The sequence below is a fragment of the Leptodactylus fuscus genome, chromosome 8 (genome assembly GCF_031893055.1).
Source record: "Leptodactylus fuscus isolate aLepFus1 chromosome 8, aLepFus1.hap2, whole genome shotgun sequence".
In the NCBI taxonomy this organism is placed as follows: domain Eukaryota; kingdom Metazoa; phylum Chordata; class Amphibia; order Anura; family Leptodactylidae; genus Leptodactylus; species Leptodactylus fuscus.
Window position 1 is genome coordinate 74,717,836 of NC_134272.1, and position 26,910 is coordinate 74,744,745.

General features: G+C 41.5%; 1 protein-coding gene across 2 annotated transcripts in view; it reads right to left on the bottom strand.

Annotated features, from left to right (window-relative positions):
* Positions 1–665: 665 nt before the first annotated feature.
* Positions 666–26,910, bottom strand: part of CSRNP3 (cysteine and serine rich nuclear protein 3) — a 73,836-nt gene continuing 47,591 nt past the window's right edge. For both annotated transcript variants that reach the window (XM_075284225.1, XM_075284224.1), the window contains exons 2-5: positions 17,392–17,562; positions 8,409–8,668; positions 4,809–5,105; positions 666–2,456 (exon numbers count right to left, since the gene is read on the bottom strand). In XM_075284225.1, coding sequence (XP_075140326.1) covers positions 1,404–2,456; positions 4,809–5,105; positions 8,409–8,668; positions 17,392–17,539 — 1,758 coding nt within the window. In that variant the 5' untranslated portion in view covers positions 17,540–17,562 and the 3' untranslated portion in view covers positions 666–1,403. The remainder of the gene's footprint in view (positions 2,457–4,808; positions 5,106–8,408; positions 8,669–17,391; positions 17,563–26,910) is intronic.

Consider the following 26,910-nt stretch of genomic DNA (forward strand, 5'->3'; position numbering starts at 1 on the left):
TGGGGCCCGCCCTCAGTGCTGCGAGAGAACTCATTTGCATACCGACGAAAACTGGGATTTCTACGGAACGGTGGCGCGGAGAAGACATCAAAAGGTAGGAGACGAATAGCCTTTCTTAAGGCTATTCCTACGTGGTAGGCAGAAAAAAAATTGTGTTTTAATAATAGGATCCCTTTAAACGTTATGGTATCTTTACAATATTTTGGTATAATGGGAGTCATTGAAACTGAAAGGATTTTTTTTGGTGGACACAACAAAAGTCTATGCGTAGTATCAATTATTACATGTCAGCAGGGCCACACGGTGGCTCAGTGGTTAGCACTGCAGCCTTGCAGCGCTGGAGTCCTGGTGTTCAAATCCCGCCAAGGGCAAAAAAACCATCTGCAAGGAGTTTGTATGTTCTCCCCGTGTTTGCATGGATTTCCATCCTATATTCCAAAAAGACATACTGATAGGGAAAAAATGCACATTGTGAGCTCTATGTGGGGCTCACAATCTACATTAAAATAAATAAAATTTATTATTATAATGCGTCAGCAGCATTAACCCATCATGTCCCTGTGCACGTAAAGAGGAAAAAAGAACCAGGAAAACAAAAAACAAAAACTTTTGAGGTTACAGGCGCATGGGCCATGTATTAATGTCAGACTGGTATCACCCAGCGATGACCCAAGTACAAGAATTTTTCAGCATTAGAGGCAAAACGCAGTTTCCAGGATTGTCTGACAGCGATCACCTTGACCCCGACTAGTCACACCCCAGAATCCTATTGCAGGGACAATACTGTATATTGCAATCTCTTAACCATCTTCATATAGGTTAAAACACGTCCATAGGTCAAAATGCCAACGGGAGGGAGAGGGCACAGAATGATACATAGAGGTTTAATAAATAAATCACAGAACTATATTTCATCATCACAAAATCACAAAGTATTTTTTTTAATGTCATCAACGCTCATCATTGTAGCTGGAATAAAAACCCCAAAAATGGCAACGATGGGATTTATAGTTCAACCACAACCGCGAAAGCCAAGTGTGATCTCCCCCAGGTAAAGAATGATCGATCAATCTTGCACCGACCCGTTAAATATACAAAGAGCAGATTTTGTCGGCCTTGCCATAGAAGGCCCCCGTTGCAATATATAATAGTTAACGTGAATAAATTAACATATCCTAATGAAGAAATCTCTTTATATACTTTAAGCATCGGTAAACAGTGTTGTTGTGCAGTGCCATGGTCACGAGGACGTAAAAAGTGAACCTAAGAAGAAGGTATGTTCATCTCCGTATGGTCCGTGGTTAAAATTTTTTTCTAATAAATCATAAAAAAACAAAAAAAAAACAAAAAACAATCACAATGAAAGAAGATTAGCAGGTTCATGATTGGTCAGATAGACTCCGTTAAACGGGTACGGTCTCCACTACAGGAGCCTTCATGCAATCCTCATGAAGTTTGCTGGTCTCCGATATGGTATTTTCATTGAGAAGGTCAGGCACATGGTGGCCGCCACCATTTAAGTTTGATACATACCCATCAGCGGGAGAATTTTTTAAATAGGACCGAAACCCTACTGGCGGGAGACTTGACCGATGTTCCGCGTACAACGTATTGCAGTGACCATTGTTGTCGTTTTCCGAAGACGCGCAGCAGACTATCACGGAGGGACTGGTTACGGGGTAATGAGAATTGGCGTAACCTTCACCAGACTGCCTCGAATAGTCAACAAACTGCTCAGGTCTCATGTTGTAAGGCACCAAATTTGCAGTGCCATTTTTCACGGTATCTTGTTCTGTGTAGGCTTCCGACATTTGAGTCATGGCACCGGAATTATGGTTGTCTATTTGGTAATACATTGGTGAGGTGTTGGCGTAATATTGAGAATTTTTTAAGTGGTTTTCATGCATTGAATTGGCATCTGAGTAACAGAGCACTGAAGGTACAGAGAGGTTGTCTTCATGGGACACTTCATTAAAGTCATCCGATTTGTCGCCATCATCTTCCTCCTCCTCTTCCTCTTCATCCTCATCGTCGTCGTCATCTTCACCATCATCTTCATCCGAATCACTCTGTGCTAAACTCTGTGTACTAGAGTCGGTTACTCCACTACAGTAACTGCTCCCGTCATCTTCCTCTTCTTCACCACTACAGTCCAGGTGCTCTGAATTCTGAAAGTGCATCATGGCAGATTGGGGATTGGATTCAATTTCAAAATTCTCTGCAATGGAATATTCTACAGGGTGGCCGGACGGGACCATGGAATTGGCGATTGTGCCGACATCACCATGGCAACCATTTGCCGCAGACACCTGCTGCTCTCGGTTTTTCTCCAACTCCAGCTTCATGATTGTGTGCAAAAAATGTGTCCGTACACGGATAGGGTTAAATTCGATTCGTCCGGCCGTATTGCTGCATCCTTCTTTAGAGCATCCGCAAGGAAAGGACATACGATCCACCTTTTAGGAAACAGAAAGAAGAAGTCAAACACTTGATTACTTTTCACATGCAAATAGTAATTTTCTAGGTATGCTCCAAAAATTTTCTAATTTGGCATTTTGCACCAGGCTGGTGTATACTATACTAGACATACACGTTAGATTTTACGTACAGGGTAACTTCTGCAGAAGACCACCTCCTTACGATGACAGTCTTAGATCCAAGTCATACTTCTTGTGACAGATTTTCAGATCCACCACACGTATCATGCACAGTAGTCATCATCTTTGAGAAGACTACTTCTTTGAAGACCCCTTGTTAATGAATATTGGGGTGGTCATCTTGAAGAAGTTTCAATGCATGGCACCATCAAAATCCAAATACTCAAGCCATACATATCCTTAATGGGTTCTATTTCAATGATATCATCGTATGATTTATGGGCAGATCACAGATCTTGGGTGACGTCTACTTCTCTGAAATGACCCACAGCTCCTAAAGTTTACTCTTATAACTTTAGGAGCTATGGGTCATGTTATTAAATATTGGTGTCAGATGGGTAATTGATTATGGCCTATTCACTTGGTTTTATGAGATTAGTTTATGCAGTGTCAGTCACCAGAGCATCTCTGGTCTTTAAATAGGGTTTTTGAGGACTAGATTATATATGGTCTATAGGAGGATAAGTCATCAAGATTCATTTAATGGTGGTCTGAATCCTGACATCACTACTGATCTTCTGATTGACGATTCATTTTTTGTTGGGCAAAGTACTGCACTTCTTGTTGTGGCTGCGCCTAGCGTAGGACAGAAGCTTGGACAGAGTTGCAGTACCAGTCACAGTCACAGTAAAAAGTGTAGAGCTGAAGGATAACATGGATGCTACGCTCAGGGTCACTTCACAGAGAAATTTGCTGCAAATTCCTCCCGAATCCGCCTCCCATTGATTCTAATGGGAAGCAGAGATCGCAGCATGACGCGGAAAAAATAACCATCCTGCTTGATCTTGCTGTGGATTCTGCCCGCGGGGTCCTTGGCTCGAGACTCCCTCCTGATTAGGCCCTTTCATTCAGGATGCCGCGACTGAATGCTGATGCACTCCATTGGTATCCGGTCGCGGCTAGCAGCATGAAAAAGCCAGTGGCGGAAAATGAGGAATTTCCTCTTCATTTTCCACCCTTACTCTTCGAACAGGCTATCAACAAGCTAATCAAGGAAAAGGTATATGAAGTCATCAGCATGCACAAGGCAATACAAAGTGGTTTGTTGGAGAAATGTTAAGGTCGCAGTATTTTCCTTTTCTATTCAGATAACTATGATGCCAAATGGGGCTGTGAAAAAGGGATATTTTTGACAGCAGTTTTGCATCCACAAGGTACCGGTTTTTGTGTCTCTTTTATCAACTCTCAATTCTAAGAAACCACACAAGATAGGTCTTAATTTTTTTTTTTACATTTGTTTAAAATGGACCCAAGGAGTTAAACTTACATGGTCTGGACAATTGTTACAGCTGGAGCCAAGGATTCCAGGCTGGTCCTGACCAAAATTCCAAATGATCGGAAGGCAGTCTCCATCCTCGGTTCACTAACTATGCTATGGGGACTGGCTGCCTATAGTAAAGCAAGTGATCACTCATCACTATCACTATCTGAGCGGTGGGGGTCTGACACCCCAGCACTCCCCTCAATTATCTGAAACACACAGAAAATGCTGTTCTATGTAGTGGCCGAAGCAAGTTACTGCAGATGCACTTGAATAGGAACTTAACTGCAATAACTTGGTTTCACCACTACATAGAGAACAGCGCTGTCTGCTTCCTGCTCCATTCTCTACATAACAGCTTCTAATTGGGTGCTGATTGTTGGATTTTCACTGATCCAAACCAGAAGACCCCTTAAAAAAAACCCTTTTTAAACACTAGAATTCTTTATACGTGATGCCTCCAAGTGACAATATGGGACTGAAAAAACGGAAGGGCAAACGCTTAGCCATCCGTTCAATAGACATATGTACCTGAAACCTTCATTTTTAATGGTAAGTGTATAGGTTCAGAGGGAGGACTCGGTTATTATTTTTGACCAACATATGGACATATTGTGGGGTAGTTCAAAGATGAGTTTTCTCCCGCGAGTTGAGCTTAGAGATATCATCATTAGAGATGAGCGAACACTGTTCGGATCAGCCGATCCGAACAGTGTTCGCTCATCTCTAATCATCATCATACAGACCATCACACCCGACAGTCAACAATACTTCCAATAAATGTCATATTAAAGCAAATCAGTTCAAAAAGTCAAATGTTGTCAAAAAGAAAACAGTCTACTGATGATTCTACACGACGGCTTCTCGATGGTTGTAGACAGAAGCCTCACCTGGCATTTGATGCCCGCTAGGCTGCAAGTACACGTTTCTGGATCACAGAATATTCTGCAGTCACAGCCACAATCTTCTCTAGACAGACGGATGGCTCGCAGCTCGTGTTTTTCTTCCACATCGATCTTCTTCACCCCAGACGCACGCAACAAGGCCCTCCGCTTCTTTGTTGGCAGAGGTTGTAGAAAGAAATACTCGTCTACTTCGGTGTTATCCAAGTCAATGTCATCATCTGAAATATCATCTAGAGTGAGGACGTTGGCTTCTTCAGACTCTATTGTGCCATTTTTAGTAATCTGAAAGGGAACGAAAAAGCCGAGTGTGAGAAATATTTACAGGTCAATGAACACAGCGTTGGCTTCCAATAATAGAAATTGCCTGCGCCGCGTCTAATGCTCCCAACTACGGAATGCATACGATTTAACACTTTTATGGCCAGGGTCTGATTTATATTATTTTTATTTTTTTCCTCTAGACACAATTTTTATGGTGTAGTTTGGTGGCAATTATGTGTAATTTGCTACCTTGGTTTTATGCAGACTACCATATATACTCGAGTATAAGCCGAATTTTTCAGCCCAGTTTTTGTGCTGAAAAAGCCCCCCCTCGGCTTATACTCAAGTCAGCAAAAAAAAAAAAAAAAGTTGTAAATCCCTCCTTTCCCTAGAATAGACACAAAAGTAGAAAATGACTGTGAAACACAAACACATTAGGTATCCCTGTGTCTGACAGTGCCCGGTCTACTGAATATAGGGGATCTGCAGTGCTCCTGTTCCGTCGGGAAGGGGTTAATAGGAGCACTGCAGATCCCGTATATTCAACCAGACTGAATTCCAAGTGAGGGAAGAAAAAAAACTGTCCTCAAGCTCAGGGAGGGGCAATCAGACAACCAAAACACCCCCTCACCCTTTCCCAGCATCCAACATCTACTGCACCCAAAAACTCCAACCATTTAAATTTTTGAAATTTTCCAGTAGCTGCTGCATTTCGCCCCCTCAGCTTATACTCGAGTCAATAAGTTTTCCCAGTTTTTTGTGGTAAAATTAGGGGGGGGGTCGGCTTATATTCGGATCGGCGTATACTCGAGTATATACAGTACTTTCTTCTCTCCTAGCCCGCACACACCATTTCATTACACTTTACTCCTCCCTTCCTGGTGGTGAAGAGTGGGGCCAATTTATATCTTTAGCCCTGCCTACATGCTAGAGAAGTGCTTAGGGTGATGGATCTCCAGATTACAGCTACCAGATCAGCCAAAATGGCAAGATCCTCAGTCAAAGGCGCAGGATCAACAGAACAGGGGCCCCCAACCACTGGTCCACAGGGGGGGGGTTTATGCCGGTCCACAGGGTGGGGCAGTGGGCTGGCGCTAGGACACTAGCAACTACAGGATGCCGCGCTACCCGATAGTTACATGTTATCACCGCTAGAGTAGACCTGCTAAGGACACCGCGCCATCTGAAAGTTTACACATTAACATAGCAATGTGGCCTAGCACGAAGTATCCAGACTCTGTGTCAATTCACCATTTTCGCTCAGATGTTGGTGTCATGCCTGCCTGCTTCGCAGAGCATCCCGGTGAAGTGCCTTCCCCATCCACATGGTGGAGCTTGCCTATAACCTTGCCCACATATGACCAATACCCCGCCCATGCCGGTGTGAAAAAAAAACGGTCTTGCTTGAAACCGGTTCCTGGTGCAAAAAAGGTTAGGGCCCACCGGCAAGAACATACAAAACAACAGACATATGCAACACATTAAAAGCAGTACTACAAGACTCTATACCCAAAGAACTTTGCCCGCCATTATGTAGCACACTGGTATTGTGACTTTGTGCCATTCAGTGACATTAAAGTACATTCTTACAAATGCAAAATTTTGGCAAGCTAGTTGGTTAATTTGGAGTCAACACATAATCCACAAACCAGTTTTTATCGTTTGTGATTATTTTGCCATTTTCTTCCTGATTTTTTTTTTTTCTTAATGGGCTTCTTCCTTGGATTCCATAATGCCATCTGAGGAGCTCTCAGGAGCTGACACAAATTAATAATAATGAGCCTATTTGCATAGCAATGGCCTCATTATCTCGCTAACTTCTGAGAAATACTACAGTCAGAATCTTAATGTGTTTGCTGCAAATGCTGGATTTCCTCTCTGGTGGATACCGCAGACATGTTGCCTAATAAACATCGCCTCCTTCAATACCAAGTATCTTAGATGTCACATCTGGGAATTTATACTCCAAACCCACATTACACTCCTATATGCTGCTTAGCTGTGCAAAAATCCATTGGTGAGCAACATCAGAGAAGGTAGGAAGAGCAGAAAGAATATGGTGTAAGCCATTGGCAACCTTACAGTTTACATTGAAGCCCATTGTCTCTATAGGTAGCCCATGTGCCATTTCTATAAATCGGAATTATAGATGCAGATTCATTGTGATCCAGGTAGGTTAGAGATACTGGAGTCTCCCTGTTTGTAGCATTTATTTGTAATATACAGATACCCCATGACTACTTCTTCTTATAGCCAAGGCATGGCCACTGCTGCTGCAGCACCACTTTTTGCCCATGCTCAAGACGTGGGATGGGTGAACCTAAAGCGCATATACAGTATTATACTCTGGGGTCGATTCAAATTAAAGGGTCAGGGAAGGTGAGGACAAAATAAAACACAACACATAAACCATATCACACGTTGGTACTCGTCTTTCCTCACCTCTATTTGGCATCTGGTCTGCTGTCCTAGCTTTCCCCCCATGGTCTTCCAGGATCTCATCTGACATCATGCAACCTCAGGTCATGATAACATTGGCATGTGCCACGCGGCTTTTGAAGCCCATCAGGCCTCAGAGATGACCACAGGGTGGATGATGCTTGAGAAGACACTGGAAGAGGCCACCTGTGTCCATATGTCGAGACTCGACATTGAGAAAGAAGGCCAAACTTCAAAAAGGTGAGCATTTTATTTTCCTCACCCCTCCTCTGCGCCTTCACTTCTTAAACTCTGGCGTCTGAAGAGACCCCAGAATATAACAATTCATGGTTGGCTAACCTCAACTCTAATCGGGGGCGGTGCTGGGTGGTGACCACAGGCAAAGACTGATGCTCTGGCAGGAAAGTCCATGTCCCCGGTGTACCAAACAGCCAAGTTGCACACAGAGTTGATTTTCTAGGCAGGAAGATTACATTGTAACCACTATAATAGTATTTACTTGGGCCATTGTACAAGATAATCTAGTTGGTAGGATGGAGCTACTGAGCATGTGCGACCACAGCACTGACCCACATTAGGTAGAAGTTTTGGGAAGTAGAAGGAGGCACCATGATAAATTATATAGCTGTGGTATTTAGACACCATTGTTTGATTGTTCTTTTGGGGGGGGGGGGGTTGGGGGGGGAGGGGGGGGGCTCCCAACGCAGATGTGAATGAGGTTGTAGTCTTCTACCGAATTCAGATTCAAATTTTGCATCAAAATTAGTTTTGTTTTTTGTCAAGCAGAAAAAAAAAAATAATTTTTTTTTCCTGAAATGGAAATTTTGTGCTGGACAAATTCAGTGTCAAATTCCCTACAGATAAACTTAATATATTGGACATTACCTTCTGTTTTAGAGTGTTGAGTTTTTCTTCTCGCAGGTGGTCTCGTAGCATCTCTTTATGCAGACGATCTTGCTCTACAGCAAACTCTCCCAGAGTGTACTGACGAATGCTGTTGTGACGGCTCGACATCCCCAAGGTGCTTCCCCCTTGACTGGGCACACTCGTAAACCCTTGTCTCCTGGTGAAGTAATACACTGTGACACAGTTGAAGCGCACATTCTTGGCTCGGAGTCGTTTCTCTCTTTTTAGAATTGATGATGCTGGAAAATATTTTTAAAAAAATAAAAAAAAAGGTGAATTTTTAATATAGCAACAAAACAAAAAAAAAAAAAATGTAAAAAATATAGAATAATAAAATCAAACAACAAGTCAGATCCATGTCCTTTCCTCCAGTGTTTACTTCCTGGCACAATATGTCATCACATCAAAGCAGTAGACAACCATGATGAGGTTTCATACATTGGACATACCCTACCATCCAATGCCAGTGGCTGCTTACCATGGTCACATGATGTGGAAACCATCAGCAGACACTGAGAGGGTCAAATTATTTTCAGAATATGGAAACTTCTTTATCCTGACCATATGCATACCAGATAAGGGGGTACCAGATACCTCCCACTGGGGAACAAAGATGCAGCATGCAAAAATCCATGTGCCCCCCTGTCAGCAGACATTGGGGAACAGTCAGGCCGTCTTCACACACTTTGAATTCAACTATTGCGTTCTAATAATTGATATGCCGCATTGCAATACACTTTATGCTGTTTTTATTCTGCAGGGTGGGGGATGGGATTTATTTATTTTTTTAAATACACTTCTACAATACATCACAAGTGGTTAGCCATTGGGGATTCCACCACAGCTATGTAATAAAATAATGTTGCGAGTTTTTATACATTAAAAAAAAAAAAAAAAAAAAAAAAAAAAAAAATTAAGTGATAAATAGAAAGAAAAAAAAAGTAGAAGACTGAAAATTAAAATCTAAAAAGAAAAAAACATTAATATTTTTTCTTCAATGCACTGAAGCCAATTAGATCAAGTAACAAATTAAAAAAATTACAAGAGAGAAATTATGATAAATTTGGTTTGTACCCTGAGGATCATGTTCATTAAATTCATTTTTTAGGCTTCATTGAACAATCTGCAGGACTTCTGTATATTTCATACAAAAAAATAAATAAATAAATTGAATAAGATATTCGTAGAAAAAAGTAGGAAAATTTATGTTAAATAACAGATTTTTTTTTATTTACATACAAAAATTTTTTTATTACATAAATACATGTGAAAAGGTAAAATTTTAGAAATACATTTAACCAGAGATTAAATACATTTTTCAAACCCTTTGAAGTTTGTAGCAAAATTGGAATTTTCCTTAGAGGTCCTCACCGATTGTCATCCTATAATGCATAGTCTGAACCCAGGCAGCGAACTCCCATTGTGAAATAAGTGATATATTCCTAGGACTCAATATATAGTTGGCTAACCTTCTCACCCCATTAAAACAAAAACACTCCTAGGTCAAATGTGGGGACAAAAACTAAAAATATTTTGTGCGTCGACTCAGATTTTGCAAAAAAAATAAGATGGAAAAGCCAAAATGTAAAGAGTTTGTTTTTCATTGTTCACAATGTGCTATTCACGGAACAGCTGGAGGCAATAAAGCATTCATCCATTTTTAAGCCTCTTGTTTCACATGGATGACTGAAGAGAGAGAGAGGGAAAGAAAAGAGGAAAAAAAAAAAAAACACAAGAAGAGGAGGCACAAAATATAGTAGGGTCAAAGAAGGAATCCCCCGACCACCGCAGGTGACTGGATGAAAGAATTACGGCTGTCCAACATGTAGAAAACGTTAATAGACCCCAATTGCATTCTTTTCCCCATCTTTAGACAACACAAAGACCCTCCAAGAGCCGTCCCCAAGCGATAAGATGTTGGTAATTAGCAGGCTGGAAAAAAAAATAATAAATAAATAAATAAATAAATAAATAAATAAATCGGGAACCGTTCTAAGGATTGGCCGGGTTTTCTGTAGAGCTATTTTTCAAGGTACAAGTGCCGGCATGTGACTTTAAAGCCCCAAACTGGTTCTTGGCACCATTAGCTGGAAGAAATGACAATGGATGAGGATATTAAAGTAAGAATTTATATATAGAGATAACTAAAAGCTTGGGCCAAAGGAAACTGGAAGGACTGCTCATATCTCACTGGAGAATGTAAAGAACACAACCCTTTTGTACATGTGATCCTTCCCTAAGGCTAAGGCCCCATGGTGCATCCACAGCAAAAAAGTGCTGCGGGAAAAAACAGGTTTCTCCGGGGACAGGCAGAAGACGCTCGCGGGTGGTCACCTCTGCAAACCCATTCAAGTGAATGGGTTTGAAAGCTGACCGCTGGGTCTCCAATTCCTGTTTACTTTCGCGTAGCAGAAGACAGAAACTGACCGGATTGGCTAAATCGGACAGCGGGTGCAGATGTGAACCCGCCCTAAGACTAAGGCCCCACAGGGCGTCCCACAGTAAGAAAAAGTGCTGCGAGAAAAACCATGGTGGCAATGCATCGCGTAAAATCCATAGTGCGGAGTGTCCGCACTATGGATTTTACTGCAAAGTGGGCAATCCCATCCACTTTGCCATTAGTTTAAAACATCACAATTTTTCCCTTGGCATTTACGCCGCAGGCAAATCACAGCATTTATATCCTATGGGGTCCCGGCCTAAAGAGGATTTTTTTTTAACCACCTTCACCAATTCAAGTTGTTAGCATCTATTAATATAGTCACTGCTCCACTGATTCCACTGCAGTTGGAATCTCACGCCTACCATTCCTGAGCAACAAGTGCAGGTAGTTTTGGTGCCTGATGTGCTATTAAAGCTCAGTAATGTTAGAGAAGGGGATGTGACTAAGAGCTCCAGAGGCAGCCAGTGTCAGAATCACACATCTTGTCTGCTCCTGCCTGAAACCTCCCACCTGACAGTATAGAACCTAGATAGTATGTAGCTTGTTGGATTTCCAAAGTTGTTGCCCCCAGAGCTAACACAAATTCCTTACTCAATTCCCAAATGAAACGGTTGACCGCGCTGCTTAAAACCAAAGGGTCTATCCAATTCACTGGTGGAGGTGACCACTAAGGGAATCCTTGCCTCCTCCCCTGCAGGAGAATAAACCTAAATCTATTAAAATGGGCCTTTCCCCATGTCAGAAAATTCAAATCACCACCATGATGCGTCCTAACCCCCCCAAAAAATATTCAAGGTAGACTGATCAGGGCCGAGGGTTGCAGCCTTAGGCCGCAGTTATCAGAAAGCAGACATTTTGGCATCTTTCCCTGTCTTAGCTGTGTCAAGTGCTTCAGTATAATAAAAGGTGACATTGTCCCACATCCCCGCACAAGGCAGCCATTTCCCATTAGGGACTCGCTCTCCATCAAGTCATCTATAGACGTACTGAGGTGTCCCCAATTGTATGAAAACAGACAGTTGGCGACTCAACATCAAAATTGAGGTAGGCACTTGAGCATATTCGGCACCTACACGTCCTTCATGATCCAGAGACCTTAATATGTAAATATATTATTAATAATAAGTAGATATTTTGTAGACGTTCTCCTAATGATCTGGCATTGTCTCGGCCTCCTTGATGGGTCATCTTTATATTATGAGTGCGATGATAATGGATTTTCATACGGTTACATGGAAGGTTTCTCCTAAGATAGATTTCCCACGAGTTCCTTCCTTATCTTCCCGGCTCTAGAGCACATCCTTTGTTTCATTGCCCATCACACTTCATTTCATGATGTAATCCTCAGGTCTACCACACCATATCATTGCTGCCGCATTTCTCATGGCCATACCCTTACAGCACTAGTGACTGTAAATCATAGGCACAAATTTCTCCGACATCGGCGAGACGGGAGGACCATGGCACCCAGAGGCAGGTAGAAATCTACTCTTAATATTGTGTGCTTGGCGGCCATTATAATAAGATGTCCTAACAATGTTATCTGTGATTTTTCATCAGTCTAGAACATTAGTGGGTGATATGGGTACAAATATGCACCCGAAATATGCTTGACCCAACAGGATCGAACCGTCCATTCCCTAAATTATTTATAGGCAGTATATGGAGTGTGGCATAGGTCAATGTGTCCGTGATACCCAGTAAAGAAGACGTATATGCATCGCGGGACATGTTAATATATCCATGATGCCAGTGGTATAGAAGTATATGGGGTGTGGGAGAGGTTAACGTGCTCATGATACCAGCGGTATAGAAGAAGTACATGGAGCATGGGACAGGCCAATGTGTTCATGATACCAGCAGTATACAAGAAGTATATGGAGCAAGGAAGAGGTTAATACGCTCATGATACCAACAGTATAGAAGTATATTGTGTGCGGGACAGGCCAATATGTCCAAGATACCAAAGGTATAGAAGTATATGGAGCAACGAAGAGGTTAATGTATCAATGATACCAGAAGTATATGGAAAGTGGGACAGGTCAATGTGGCCATGATACCAAAGGTATAGGAGTAAATGAAGTGTGGGAGAGGTTAATGTATCTATGATACCAGCAGTATAGAAGTATATGGAAAGTGGGAGAGGTTAATGTATCTATGATACCAGCAGTATAGAAGTATATGGAAACTGGGATACCAAAGGTATGGAAGATAAAATGGATATTAATTTAGGAGGTTTTCGTAACAATATGCAGATACATCAAAACTTAGTGAATATGTGTCAGATGAAGGATAGGTTGAAAACAATGGGAGGCAGATTTCCAGATTAAATTTGTGGCTGACCACAACTTCAAGAATCAGCTGCAGATTCCATCATGTGAATATAACCTAAGACTTTTCACTTGTTCTGCTGAAAGTCACCATGAAACACCCCCCCCAAAAAAAAACAAAAAAAAAACCCTCACACAAACAAAATTGAACAATTGAACTCTTCTAATCCACCCCCCCCCCCCCCCCTCGATGGATCATGTGGCCTTACCCTGATGTTTACTAATAGCAGACAAGAGTCCAGGCAGGGGTGTAAAAGTAACCATGGGGCCCCATACAAAAACTTTCATCGTGACCACCTTAGGCTCGAGCCCCACATAGCGGGCCACAGCAAAAAGCGCTGCAGGAAAAACTGCAGCAGCAACGCATCATGGTTTTTCCCCACAGCGCTTTTTACAGAAAGAACTTTCTACTTGAAGTATACCTATAGCGAAACCGCCGGCATTTCTGTAGGGATAATTTACATGCTGTGATTTCCAAAGCCACAATGGTTTCAGAAATCACAAAAAGTGTCCACTGCGCATATTTTTCTACAAGGTGTGGATAGGATTTGCTAGACTTCCATCCACCTTGCAGAGACTGTAAAACGTCACATTTTTTTCCCCCATGAAGTTTCCACTGTGGCATTTACACCTCGTGTGGCCCAGGCTTCAACCCTTAAGTACTATCATGGTGTCTATCATATACATATTATTATGATAGATTCCAAGATCAGACTTCAGGGTTAAAGAGCAAGTTCACAGCTTGAAAAGTGTACAGCCATTTTGGTCTCCATTGCACACAGTAACATAACAGTACAGGGGTAATACACACAGTGATGTCACAGTACAGGGATAATACACACAGTGATGTCACAGTACAGGGGTAATACACACAGTGATGTCACAGTACAGGGGTAATACACACAGTGATGTCACAGTACAGGGATAATACACACAGTGATGTCACAGTACAGGGATAATACACACAGTGATGTCACAGTACAGGGGTAATACACACAGTGATGTCACAGTACAGGGGTAATACACACAGTGATGTCACAGTACAGGGATAATACACACAGTGATGTCACAGTACAGGGGTAATACACACAGTGATGTCACAGTACAGGGGTAATACACACAGTGATGTCACAGTACAGGGGTAATACACACAGTGATGTCACAGCACAGGGGTAATACACACAGTGATGTCACAGTACAGGGATAATACACTCAGTGATGTCACAGTACAGGGATAATACACACAGTGATGTCACAGTACAGGGATAATACACACAGTGATGTCACAGTACAGAGATAATACACAGTGATGTCACAGTACAGGGATAATACACACAGTGATGTCACAGTACAGGGATAATACACACAGTGATGTCACAGTACAGAGATAATACACACAGTGATGTCACAGTACAGGGATATAATACACACAGTGATGTCACAGTACAGAGATAATGCATAAAACAATCACTATGACATCGCAGTATATATAGAAAATAATTATAATGATGTCACATGCAGGTGTTCTGTTCCAGTAAACTAATGTAAATGGGCTCCAGAGCCGCTGCTATGTTTGTTACCTGTAGTTACGCCCATACAGGGGTCTCAGACCTAAACAGTATCTAGTCACGTCCATTGTCTAACCTTCTCCTCGACTCACCATCGTGAGCGCAGAATCACTGAATCGTTTATGGGAACATTGAACAAGAAATGACACAAAAACTAGAATGAAGGTCCCATCCACAATCTAAGGAAACTGAGCGGAGTCTACACATTCACCCTCTATGATAGAGCCGTATACCATTTTGGAATGATATAAATGTACAGATTAGAATTGTGGATGTTGGAAATAATTGACAGCGATGACAACAATTGTGACGTACAGTCTTGATCACACCGACATTGACAACGACATTAAAAGAAAACACAAACACAAACCCTTTGAGAGTTAACTTGACAGTATTGTCACATGGTCCGCCTTGTCATTTGCATTACAATATAGGGCCACATAATTGTGACAGAACATACAGATTTATACATTGAAGAAATCCTTGAAATAAAGGGAAGATTTGCAGAATCAAACCTGAAGAAACCTTTGTTTTTTTTTGTATAACAGAATTAATTTTTTTACTCTGTTTTTGGAGAGATAAGGCGAGTTATATTTATACGCTCATATGGAGGGATTTTTCCTCCAAGAAATCGCTGGCTTATTATACAGAGTCTAAGACTATATCAGCATGAGCCAAACGGTAGCGGATGCCAAGTGCTGCCTTGTGACTGGCAGGCTGCCACTAAGCTCCTCGCAGGGGAAACTGCCTTGCTCTAATTTATAAAAATATTGCTTTGTATGGTGCGATCTCCGTGTAGGAGAAGAAGAGAAAAAAAAAATGGAAAAAAAAGAAGTCTAGTAAGTTACAGCAAGCACAGGTCAGAGTCCATATATACACAAAACTCAACCTGAGTGCAGGGCTGGGGATGACATTTTGGAAATATGAAGAGACCAACAATAAGATATTTGGCTTGTAAATTATTCATGTTGCTTCACTTATAGGAGAACGGTCTGACGTGGTCCTCAATGCCATTCATGCAAATACTAGGACTAGTGGCAAAGTGGTTGGCGTGACAGTATCGAGGCGGCTTCTGGAACGTTCTAATGCCATATATAGGCTTCAAAGGGTCGGTATACAGACACCATGTATATGGATTTACTTTACAACAATGAAGCTCCAACTTAGGGTTGCCAAAAAATATTATTTGCCATGCAACCATCTTTATTCATATATATATATATATATATATATATATATATATATATATATATAACACTCTGCAATCTTCATCCTGCCCACTAACCCGAATAACACTGACACTGACAAATGAGATGGCTGCTGCAAAGAAAACACAGAATTGGCATCAGTGACAGTATTAGGGTGCATTCACACTGAGTAAACGCTAGCTTATTCTGAACGTAAAACACGTTCAGAATAAGCGGCGTCTAAAGCAGCTCCATTCATTTCTATGGGAGCGGGGATACGAGCGCTCCCCATAGAAATGAATGGGCTGCTTCTTTCACTCCGTGCAGTCCCATTGAAGTGAATGGGGAGTGCCGGCGTGTACGCTCCGGCATGAGCAGAGCTTGCCGTATACGCCGGCACTCCCCATTCACTTCAATGGGACTGCACGGAGTGAAAGAAGCAGCCCATTCATTTCTATGGGGAGCGCTCGTATCCCCGCTCCCATAGAAATGAATGGAGCTGCTTTAGACGCCGCTTATTCTGAACGTGTTTTACGTTCAGAATAAGCTAGCGTTTACTCAGTGTGAATGCACCCTTACTATAGAAGATAACACTAAACAATCATAATATCCACTACTGACAACAAAAGAGATCATGGCTTATCCACTCCCCATCTTGCACAGAGCAGGTCTACAAAACCCTCCCTTAGACCTCATAATACCCAACATGATGTTTAATGTTATATTGGTATCTCAGACCTCCCAACTGTCTGTTACTTGCAAAATAGACCTGGAAATTATACCGATGTGGGCAAAATGTGCATTTGTAGGAGGTGTTGGAAGCCACCCTGTGCAGATGGGGCAGAACGTAGACGATGAACACCTTTGTAGCAGGTTATATATTGAATCTTATATATTTTGGGCTAAAAATTATTTTTGCATTTGTGTTTTTCGAAATGTTGCTTTGTTTGGTTTCTACAGATGTATGTATGAGCACTATGATACAAGAAGTAGATAAAAGGACACGTTGTAAGATGTGCAGAATGTTCTGTCCTGTGCACAGAGAAAGCAGATTGCAAATATGTGGAGGCTGTGACAAGACACGAGCCCCTCACTGTGTGAATTGAGAACAGACTTTCCCCTTCCACTCACTATGGACATTACAAACGTCAAAAGGAAACATTGGTTGTGTGCGGCATATGCATCCGAAGCTAACAACAATGAGATACAATGGTGTGAACTGAGCCTTGTTTTTTTTACATCTCTACCAAATGTAACCAATTATAACAAAATTTAATTTAGTCAATAAAATGCTGTTGTCACCAATAACGTACGGAGGAGAATACAATCTATAGGACATTTGTATCCCTTCCCAGAGTTCTTTTTGGGGTGATTTTTGACTAATTCTCGTCGCTGCCAAAACAGTTACAGTAAACAAGTGAAAACCTGACGTACGTGTAAAGTGACTGGAATTGGATGGGTTGATGCTGTCACTGCTGTCTCCACTCTCACTACTGGAGATGTCATCATCTGACTCCTGGACAGAAGAACAAGGTGAAGATCCATCAACTTCTTCAAACTTCCTCTTTAAAATGCCACTCATAGCTGCGGTACTGTCACATGCACCTGAAGGGAAGATGACATGACATTACTTATTTACCCCAGGAATTCATCAAAATTAGGCATGCAGGATTATTTACAGACAAGACCCAAAAGGGATCTTCACTGACAATAGAGATTGAATGGAGAGGGGAAAAAAAAAAATTAAATCATTGCATTTTTTTTTAACATAAAGTCATTGTTCATGCACATGATTTGTAACAACACATTCAGCAATTCTAATAAGTAGATGGTTGGTAGATAAAAATAAAAATGTATAAGTTGTATATAATTTATATACATCAAGAACTAAATGAAAGGCAATGCAATACACAATCTGAGGTTTATCTGTCATCTGCAAATATTACAGATTATCCTCTGACCCTGGTCTATAGTCTCACTCTTACAAACTAGTATCCCTAGGCTATGCTGACGAGGTCCAAAAGACTGAAATAGCACTGTCCATAGCTGGGAATCTGTAATAAGACTCCACACACCTAAATGGTGGTTCTCTCCCTATGGAGTGACAATATCCCCTCAACCCTGTCTAAGCCTCTCACCTCTGCCAGGTCAGTCCTCTCTGCACCAAGCTGATGAGATGCAAGAACATCGAAACAGCTGTGCTTGGCTGAGAGACTGTACCTGGTAAAATCCTAACATCATTGCAAACAAAGGCCTCTGAGAAGGTCGGGATGATGTTAAAGGGAGCGCCCTCTATAGGCTTGCTTGACTGAGACTGTCTTCCTAATTACATCATGGAAGATAGACTTGCACATGCTCAGGAAGCGCCTTCTATTGGTGTGCATTCTTGAGGCACTGGCTTCCTAATTACATCATGGAAGTCAGATTTGCATATTCTTCCAATGTTCCTTTTGGAATAGAAATACTAGTTTGGCAATAATCCCCGCATTATGTCAGTAGGCTCATTAATCGAGTCATGCATGATGTTAAGGGGGCTGCCCCTAGAGGGCAGCATACAGAGTCACTGTTCTCCTAATTACATCCTGGAGAATAGATTTGCATATTCTTTATTGCAAATATTAGTGATAGGAGATCAATGAAGCCCAGAATAAGAACACTTGAAAGACCAAAGAAAACCTGGAAAACCAACAAGGTTCAAAGTCTCAGGCCATCGCGACTTGCTAAATAGTTTAGACATTCAGAAGAATTCTTTGTATTTGTTCTGCAGCTGAATATTTTCATCATCAATCAGAAGGATTTATTATACTTACTGCAGACTCAGACTAGGAAAGGATAGAAATATACAGATACTTCCCATATTATATCAATTCAAAAACACCTAAAAATTAAAATCAGACTTAAGTGCCTTTAAACCTTTAGAACTGAATTTGCATAAAACCATTAGTATAGCGTGTACACAATATTTCTGGATATTACATGACTTGTACCTTGCACAAATCACAGCATTTTTCTAGTTGTGGGGGTGTTGAGAAGTATGAGCCCTCAATTTTTTTTCGTATATAGTAATCTACACTTTAATGCAGGTAAAAAGTTTCCTTGGTTCTAAAGGGATTGTCAAGGGAATCTGATCTCTTACTTTCTCTGAACTATCTCTATGTCAGAACCCATTCCTGAGTCCAGGGGGCGCTTCTGCCATGAGGCAAGTTGAGCATCTTGCCTCAGGCGGCACCTGCTTGTGAGAATAGGAGGAGGAGGGTGGCAATAGCACTGACATGTAGTAGAAGTCCAGGATCTACTGTATTAAGCTGTAGTGGTGGTAGCAGGGTCGAACATTCTGCTCAGTCTTTCGTTAAATTTAATATGGCTGCCCAATGCCACTTCCATCTTTTTGTTAAGCAGCTGAAGGTGGCATATGGCAGATATAACTAAAAACTAGGCATGATCAATGGAGCAGCAGGATATTGTGAGGGTAGATCCTCCTCGTACCCTTGAAGAACACTAGAGAAGTCTGAGAGCAGGAGGACTGGGCAGCGTCTACAGGAGGCACAAAGTCACGAGTGTCCACTAATGTCTAATGATGCTGCCCAGAGGCCCTGGAGGCAATGGAGGTGAAAGTGGGACCCCTAGTCTATCTATATGCTCATTATTGCCCCATCCACAGAATAAGAAGTTAAATGCTATTATGTATGTCATATACTGTATATAGACATTTACTGTATATGAACTCTTCATAGGTAGTTATGTATATACAAGCCTATAGGACATTGTATGTACATGTAAGACTGTCTATATGTATATACTGCCTTAGTATATACCTGAATGCAGGGACACACACACAAAAAAAGTTTCATTGTTGTTCCATTCCCTTTAAAACAAGTGATAAAGTGTCAAAACTAGTTGTGGTGGTTAGAAAAAAATACAATGATATCCATACACCTCATATATTCTTTTCTAGAACCCAGTGTATGCTCTTTGAGCAGTTTGATAGCACATATATAAATTGAGCGTGTATTGTATGTATGTACTGAGCTGCATTCAATAGACATGGTGGGCAACATTTCACTTTTTGCCTCAGGCACCAGATGTACACTGCTAGATAACCATGTAACAGGTAACTGGCAGTGAACAGGGGCGAGGCAGTGCGACAGCCCCAAACCCCTGGCTTGGTCAGACTCCTTGCAGAACACTGCTAACTACTAGCGTTGAGCGAATAGTATTTGAATCCTAGATTCAAATACCTCCGCTCCCATAGGAATTCATGGGAGCGGCCAATCACGAAGGGGTTAAGCGCTGGTCGCTGACACCTGCAGCACGCCGGCCGCTCCCATTCATTCCTATGGAGCGAGGTATTCGAAAATAGAGTTTCGAATATTATTCACTCATCTCTACTAACTACTAAAAAAAGGGTTCTAGCAGTAGTTCATAATGCTTGGCATGCCCATGTTACCGCTAAGGCATCAATGGTAATCCTAGGAGCATGAGGAGGTGGAGAGAGAGTGCCGGACTCCATGAGGAGCCCCAGAAGAGGTAACAGAAGGAGTATGATGTAGTTTTGTTTTTTTTGTTTAAAAAAAAAACAAAACAAAAAAACCCTCCCCTGGGCCTCCACCTATTATACTCTGGGGTCTGAAGACATAAGAGCACAATAAATTCACTTTGAGAACTTCGGCTGAGTTTACTTTAGAGCTCTAGAAATTTGATAGTGTTTAACACTCGTAGGAACCCATCTATAAAACATAGTGTATGACACCGACAGGGCTCTTAGGTACCCATACGTGGTGTAACTAGGAATGGCAGGGCCCTAAAGCGAACATTTGACATGGAGCCGCCCCAGCCTCCCCCGCACACAGTATTATGCCCCATAGTGGTCCCTGCACACAGTATTGTGGCCCCTGCACACAGTATTATGCCCACTGTGGACACCCATGAACAATTATTATACTCTAGGCTCTTTTCAGACCCCAGAGTATAATAATCAGAGACCCAGAGGAGGATGCAAACATAAAAAACACCATTACTTACCTCTCCCTTGCTCCAGCACACTCACTGTAGATCTCCAGTGTTGGACTAGACTTCACCTGACTCCAGCCGGTGTTGCAATGCATAATGAAACTGGCCCATGCGACTCACCACCAGGGCCGAAGCCCTCGGGAGCCAGGTGAGGTAAGTAACAGTGATTTTTTTTATTTTTTTTTTTTACGTTCCCTCGCCACTCCTGGCCCAACAATCATTATATTCTGGGGTCTGAAAATGACATACTTCCATGTCAGGGGCCCGCCGAGCCTCCTAATGTCCCGTGCCCTGTGGCAGCGGCTGCCGTGGTACTTACGACCCAAAACCTATGTTTATAGATATATAGTCCTTGGAGCCACAAGAGTGATCAAGATAAAGATGAAACATCGATGACCCCGTGTAATGCTAATGTCATCTTAAAGGATATTTCCAGAACCATCAGTGCCCAAAAAATGGCACAAACAGTACCAGAAAATTGGTGTAAAAAGCACTTAAATGTGGACTAAAGGGTAAAAAAAAAAAAAAAAAAAAAAAAAAAAAATTCTATAAAGTATTCCCCATAAATACAAAGTGAGGAGCAGCTAATAGATTTTTATGGTCTCTAGGACCGCTTATATGCAGGTCACCTTATTATGATCAAGGTGGACAAGGCTGTAGGTGACTTATTAAACATTACTTGTGCATAAAGATACATTGTACACAATCTATGGAGATTAATATGAGCAGATGTTTCACAGCAGATGTGAACAGGTCCTAGTATGAAGCTGAAGAGCGAGACATATGGACCACCTTCTGGCCCATCTCCTTTATCTCACCGAAAAGCAATGAACCATATGTAGTCCTTCACCCCAAGCAAATTTGCTTGTGCCCAGGTACAAAGGCTCATACCTCATCAGACCCTCATCTACTGAAAATAATTCTGGTTTTATCTCTGGTATCAAATATTCATGTAAACCTAAACCATATAATATAACAATACAGAGCTCAAAATCTAAAAAAAAAAAAAAAAAAAAAAAAAAAAAAAATAGGAAGTGGCCATAAAAACATCGCAACCATTTATTCACCCAGCTGGATGTTGCAGCCACCTTATTAAGTGGATGAAGAGTCAATGTACCCATGTTCTTGACATAGGTGCAGGTCCCAGCCATGGGATTGGCAACTATTAGACATTTCTGGCATATCCTGTGGATGAGCTACAGATGGGCATGATTGCAACAGTCCATTAGGCCAGAAGGGCGAAAACGTCGCAGTTTGACCATGGTGGAAAAACTGCCGAAGAAAACACAGCGTCTTACAATCCCTGCAAAGTGAATGGGGTTATAGTGAACCCCATCCACACAATGCGAAAAGTAAGGTTGAGCGATCGGGTTCCGATCGGCGATCGAGCAAATTTCACAATCACGATTGGCTGGAAAATGATCAGAAATTGGATTTTAAAATCTCAAGATTGGCTCAACCCCAAAAGAGATTTTTCCCATAGAGAAGCATTGACTAGGGTTGAGTGATCGGGAAAGATCGGCGATCGAGCAAATTTCACAATCGGATCGGCTGAAAAATGATCGGAAATCGGATTTTAAAATCGATCCTGAAATCTCAAGATCGGTTCAACCCTAGTGCAGTGAACATGCTGGGATTTCCAAAACCGTTGCAGCTTGGGAAATCATATTTTGTCAATTATAGTTATGGAAAAGCCAAAAAAATATATATAATATAATAGACGCAGAAAGTCTGCTGAGGAATCCTCTACGGAATTTTTCTGAAAAGCCCTGTGTGAAAAACCATGATGTGTTACTGCTGCGGTTTTCCCCGCATCGTTTTTTTTTTTTGCTGCGTCCCGCTATGTGGGGCCTTAGCCCTAAGCAGAAAGAGGTGGTCATGAAAAAACCAGAGCTAGTGGGCTCTTTAATATGTGCAAACAAGAAAAGGAATAGATTCTAAAGCATTGAAAAAATTCACAAGGACATCAAAAACGCACGAATGCTTTTGATGTCCTTTCCATGCACTTTGAAGCTCCAACCAGGACTGGGAGAATGTTCTGAAAATGTGTAAAAATAGAAGCTGCTGGACCCAAAACCTGCAGCACGATGTGAGGATTTCAGAAGATGTGATCTGTAATGTTTCATGGCAGCTCCTTTGAAGTGGTTACCTTCTGCTTTCTATAAGAGAGAGCAGGTACATTTGTGCTTTACATGTGAGAACATTCCATATTACAGCATGGTGCTTAGTAGGGCACTGGTTAAACCCTACTAAATCAGCAGCGGGTCTTCCTGAAGGATGCTGCCCAATATTTCTTATGGAATTGTTGCATATGAGGCTAACCCCTCGTTCACATCTGCATTTGGTAATCCGTTCGGGGAATCCACATTTGCAAGCGCTGTCCAGTGAAAGCACACGGATCTCCACAGACTATAATGGGGTCCGTATTCTTGCCGTGAGATCTCCGCACGAGTCATGCGGACAGGAAAGTAGATTGTGAAGTACTTTCTTCTCCGCATGTTCCCCACTTTGCGGAAAGGGAAAAAAAAAAAAAAAAATTCAGCACGGACATGCTGCGATTTTCAAAACCGTTGTGGCTTTGAAAATGGCAGCAGTCAATTATATCTACGGCATGAAGCATCACGGTTCTTCTCACAGCACTTTGAACAGAAAGTTCAGAGTTTTCCTCCGCGGACTTTGTTACAATTATAACTACGGGGAAGCTGCCGGAGTTTCCGTAGATATAATTGACATGCTGCCATTTTCAAAACCGCAACGGTTTTGGGAATCGCAGTGTGTCCAGACTGCAATTTTTTCCGCAAAGTGGGGATGGGATTCGCATGAATCCGATCCCCACTTTGCAAGTACTACAAAACGCTGCGATGACTGAGGGGTCATCAGTATCAGATCAGCTGTTTCATGCCGCTTCCTGACTACTTGCCCACTCTACAGTACATTGAACGTGACGGTTCTTGGTAATGCGGCCTATCTGAGCTGTAAACAGGCCAAGTAATGAATGGACATGCAGATACAGCTCTAACCCAAGGCCGATGTCACTTCAGTCATCTGATCTGTGGGGTCCTGGCGTCAGAGCCATCTAATATCTTAGAGGATAGTCCATCAATGTCTTAGCTCTGGAAAATCCCTTTAAGGGGCTGTTCACACATAGGAATTTGATGCACTTATCAATGGGCGGGCAGAGATCGCAACAGGACGCTTTAAATATAAGCATCCTGCTCCATCTTGCTGTGGATGCTGAGGCTGATTCAGCTGTGGAGTCCGCGTCTCGAGATTCCCTGCTGATGAGACCCATTCACCTTCGGCTAATCAGCAGCGCAAGGCCCCGACTCAATGCCGATACCCTGCGTCGACACCCCCATCATGAGAAATGGCGGTGGAAAATGAATATCTATACCTTCTCATTTTCCACCGTGTGAACGCCCCCTAGCATTAGACCGGTTTCACACAAGTCTTAGTTATCTTTTACTCCTTATGCAGCATTGTATAACGTATGTACTATACTTATGAATGGAAATAGGGCAGATTGTGTGTGCCAGTTTTAATATAGCTATAATATATATAGGGCAGCACGGTGGCTCAGTGGTTAGCACTGCAGCCTTGCAGCACTAGAGTCCTAGGTTCAAATCCTGCCAAGGGCAACATCTGCAAGGAGTTTGTATGTTCTCCCAGTGTTTGCGTGGGTTTCCTCCAGATACCCCGGTTTCCTCCCACACACCAAAGACACACTGATAGGGAATGTAGAATGTGAGCCCTATATGGGACTCTGTAAAGCGCTGCGGAATATGATGGCGCTATATAAGTAAGCATAATTAAAATAATAACCCAATTGGTGCAAGGAATGTCTTAATTATCAGGAGTGTCCGGCCCACACCCATGCACCAGAATGGAAATGTACAGCGGTAAGGAATTGGTGTAGCTTTCCTATATATTTCACACCAAAAAACGTTCGAGAATTATAATAAACATGTCAGGTCAAGGTGTCACCACCTGCTCTCTGTCCTGATCCACCCATATTCGTGGAAAGTGGCAATCAGGGCACTGAATGGGGATTGTGCAAAAAAATGGCTTTATACCAAACGTGCACCACAATGTCATCCATCTACGCCAGAAAACTGGTACACATTGGATAATAAATTTCCCCCATATTCTTCTAATGTAGAAGCCTCTAATGTATATCAGCCTCCTAGTGATGTCATGCACCCAGGGTCACCACTGAGGCCTGTGATTGGGCCTCAGCAGTCACATGGGCATGCCAAGCATCATGACATCACCAGGAGAGCGCCGGGCACCACGAGGAGACCCAAATATGGTAACCTTCCATTTGGTTAAAAACCAAACAATTTGGAATATTCACATCGAACCCAGTATGGCATGAGTCAGTTTGCCTAACTCTAGAGTTTAGACCTTTGGGATGAATTCAGTACTGATAATTCCTCAGTCTTGCCACACAGGGTAACATGCTAATTCTTTACAATAAAGAAAAAAAAAACCTATCATAATATGTACTAAAGTAATTTACTTGGATTTTCCTAAAATTAGAACTAGATTTTTATTTTTTTTTACAGTAGGTCTCTTTCTCCATCTCCATCCCAATATTATTTTGGTGGAATTCTTAATGAATACAAGTTTGTTCAGTAATTTACATTACATAAAAAACCTTTGCAGTAAAAATTTGACAAAATTTTTGTAGTAAGGGTTTTTTTTTGTACATGATATTGCATGTGTTTCCTTATGGTTCAGAATAACCAATGAAAAAAAATACACCTACTCCATCCATCCCTGTCCCTACTAGTCCAAGTACTATAGAATATCTTATATGTAACCTATAATGATGAACATGTACATAGTCCAATTTTTTTTTTTTTTTTTTTTTTTTTTTTTTTTTTTTATTTCTGCTTAGAAACATAACAGGATACATAAATTAAAAATTTAATAGATTTAGCAGCAACGTAAGAGTATAACATGAGAGGTCGATCCTTGGAAGCTGTACATCACCAAGATAGGTAAAATGTACCCGATAACATGGAACGGACTAGAACAGAGCAGAAGATTTATTCTGCTTTTGTAACCCATGATGTACTGGCCAATTAATCGGTCTGTAAAACAATAATATTATTTATTTTTTTATTTTTTTTATTGATCTCAATAAAGGACAGTAATAGTTTGACTTATAGGTTTTGTATGTTATTGCTCTTGGGTTACAGTAAAGCATTTAGTCAGTAATGTGTATATAGTCTGTAATAAAAACATATACAGGATAAAAAAAATACCAAAAAATTAGAAAAAAACCCTCAACAACTAATTATTGCCATAAACGTCACCCTAGGTGTCCACATTAATAATGTTGTGCGTGTAGCATGACAGAGGATGGCCAGCCATGACACAAGAGGGTTCCGATCACATCCTGGCTACTGTAATTAAACATGCCCGCTCAGGTTTTAGTAATGGGCCGTAGAGTTTTCTCCATTCAGCTTTTTCATCAGTACAATGACCTTTCATCCCCGAGCGCCTCCCCCTGTCTCTGCAGTTAAACCTTGTATAGCAGATTCATTTACATAATGTCTGAACATGTCCAAACAGCTGAAAGGAAAAAATGATCATGTGAGTCTGCGGGGAAACAAATTACCTGAAGATAAACTACACCTACGCTCGTATTCACATTGCTGGCCTATTAGGTGTTTTTTTTTCTGCCTAGACCATCATTAAAATTTGTAACATTGAATTTTACAAACACTGGAAATTTTTTTTTTTTGTTGAACAATATTTGTCAATCAACACAAATAAAAACAAAATTGGTCAAATAAATTCCAAGTTAAGCTCCAATAGAGTTTCTGATTGACTCTCCCTGGCTGAAATTGTGTAATCAGCGATTGTAATGGAAATGAGCCTCAAGACAAAGGCTCTTTAATTGAAAGCTGACAGCCTAATGTATAAAATGAAAGC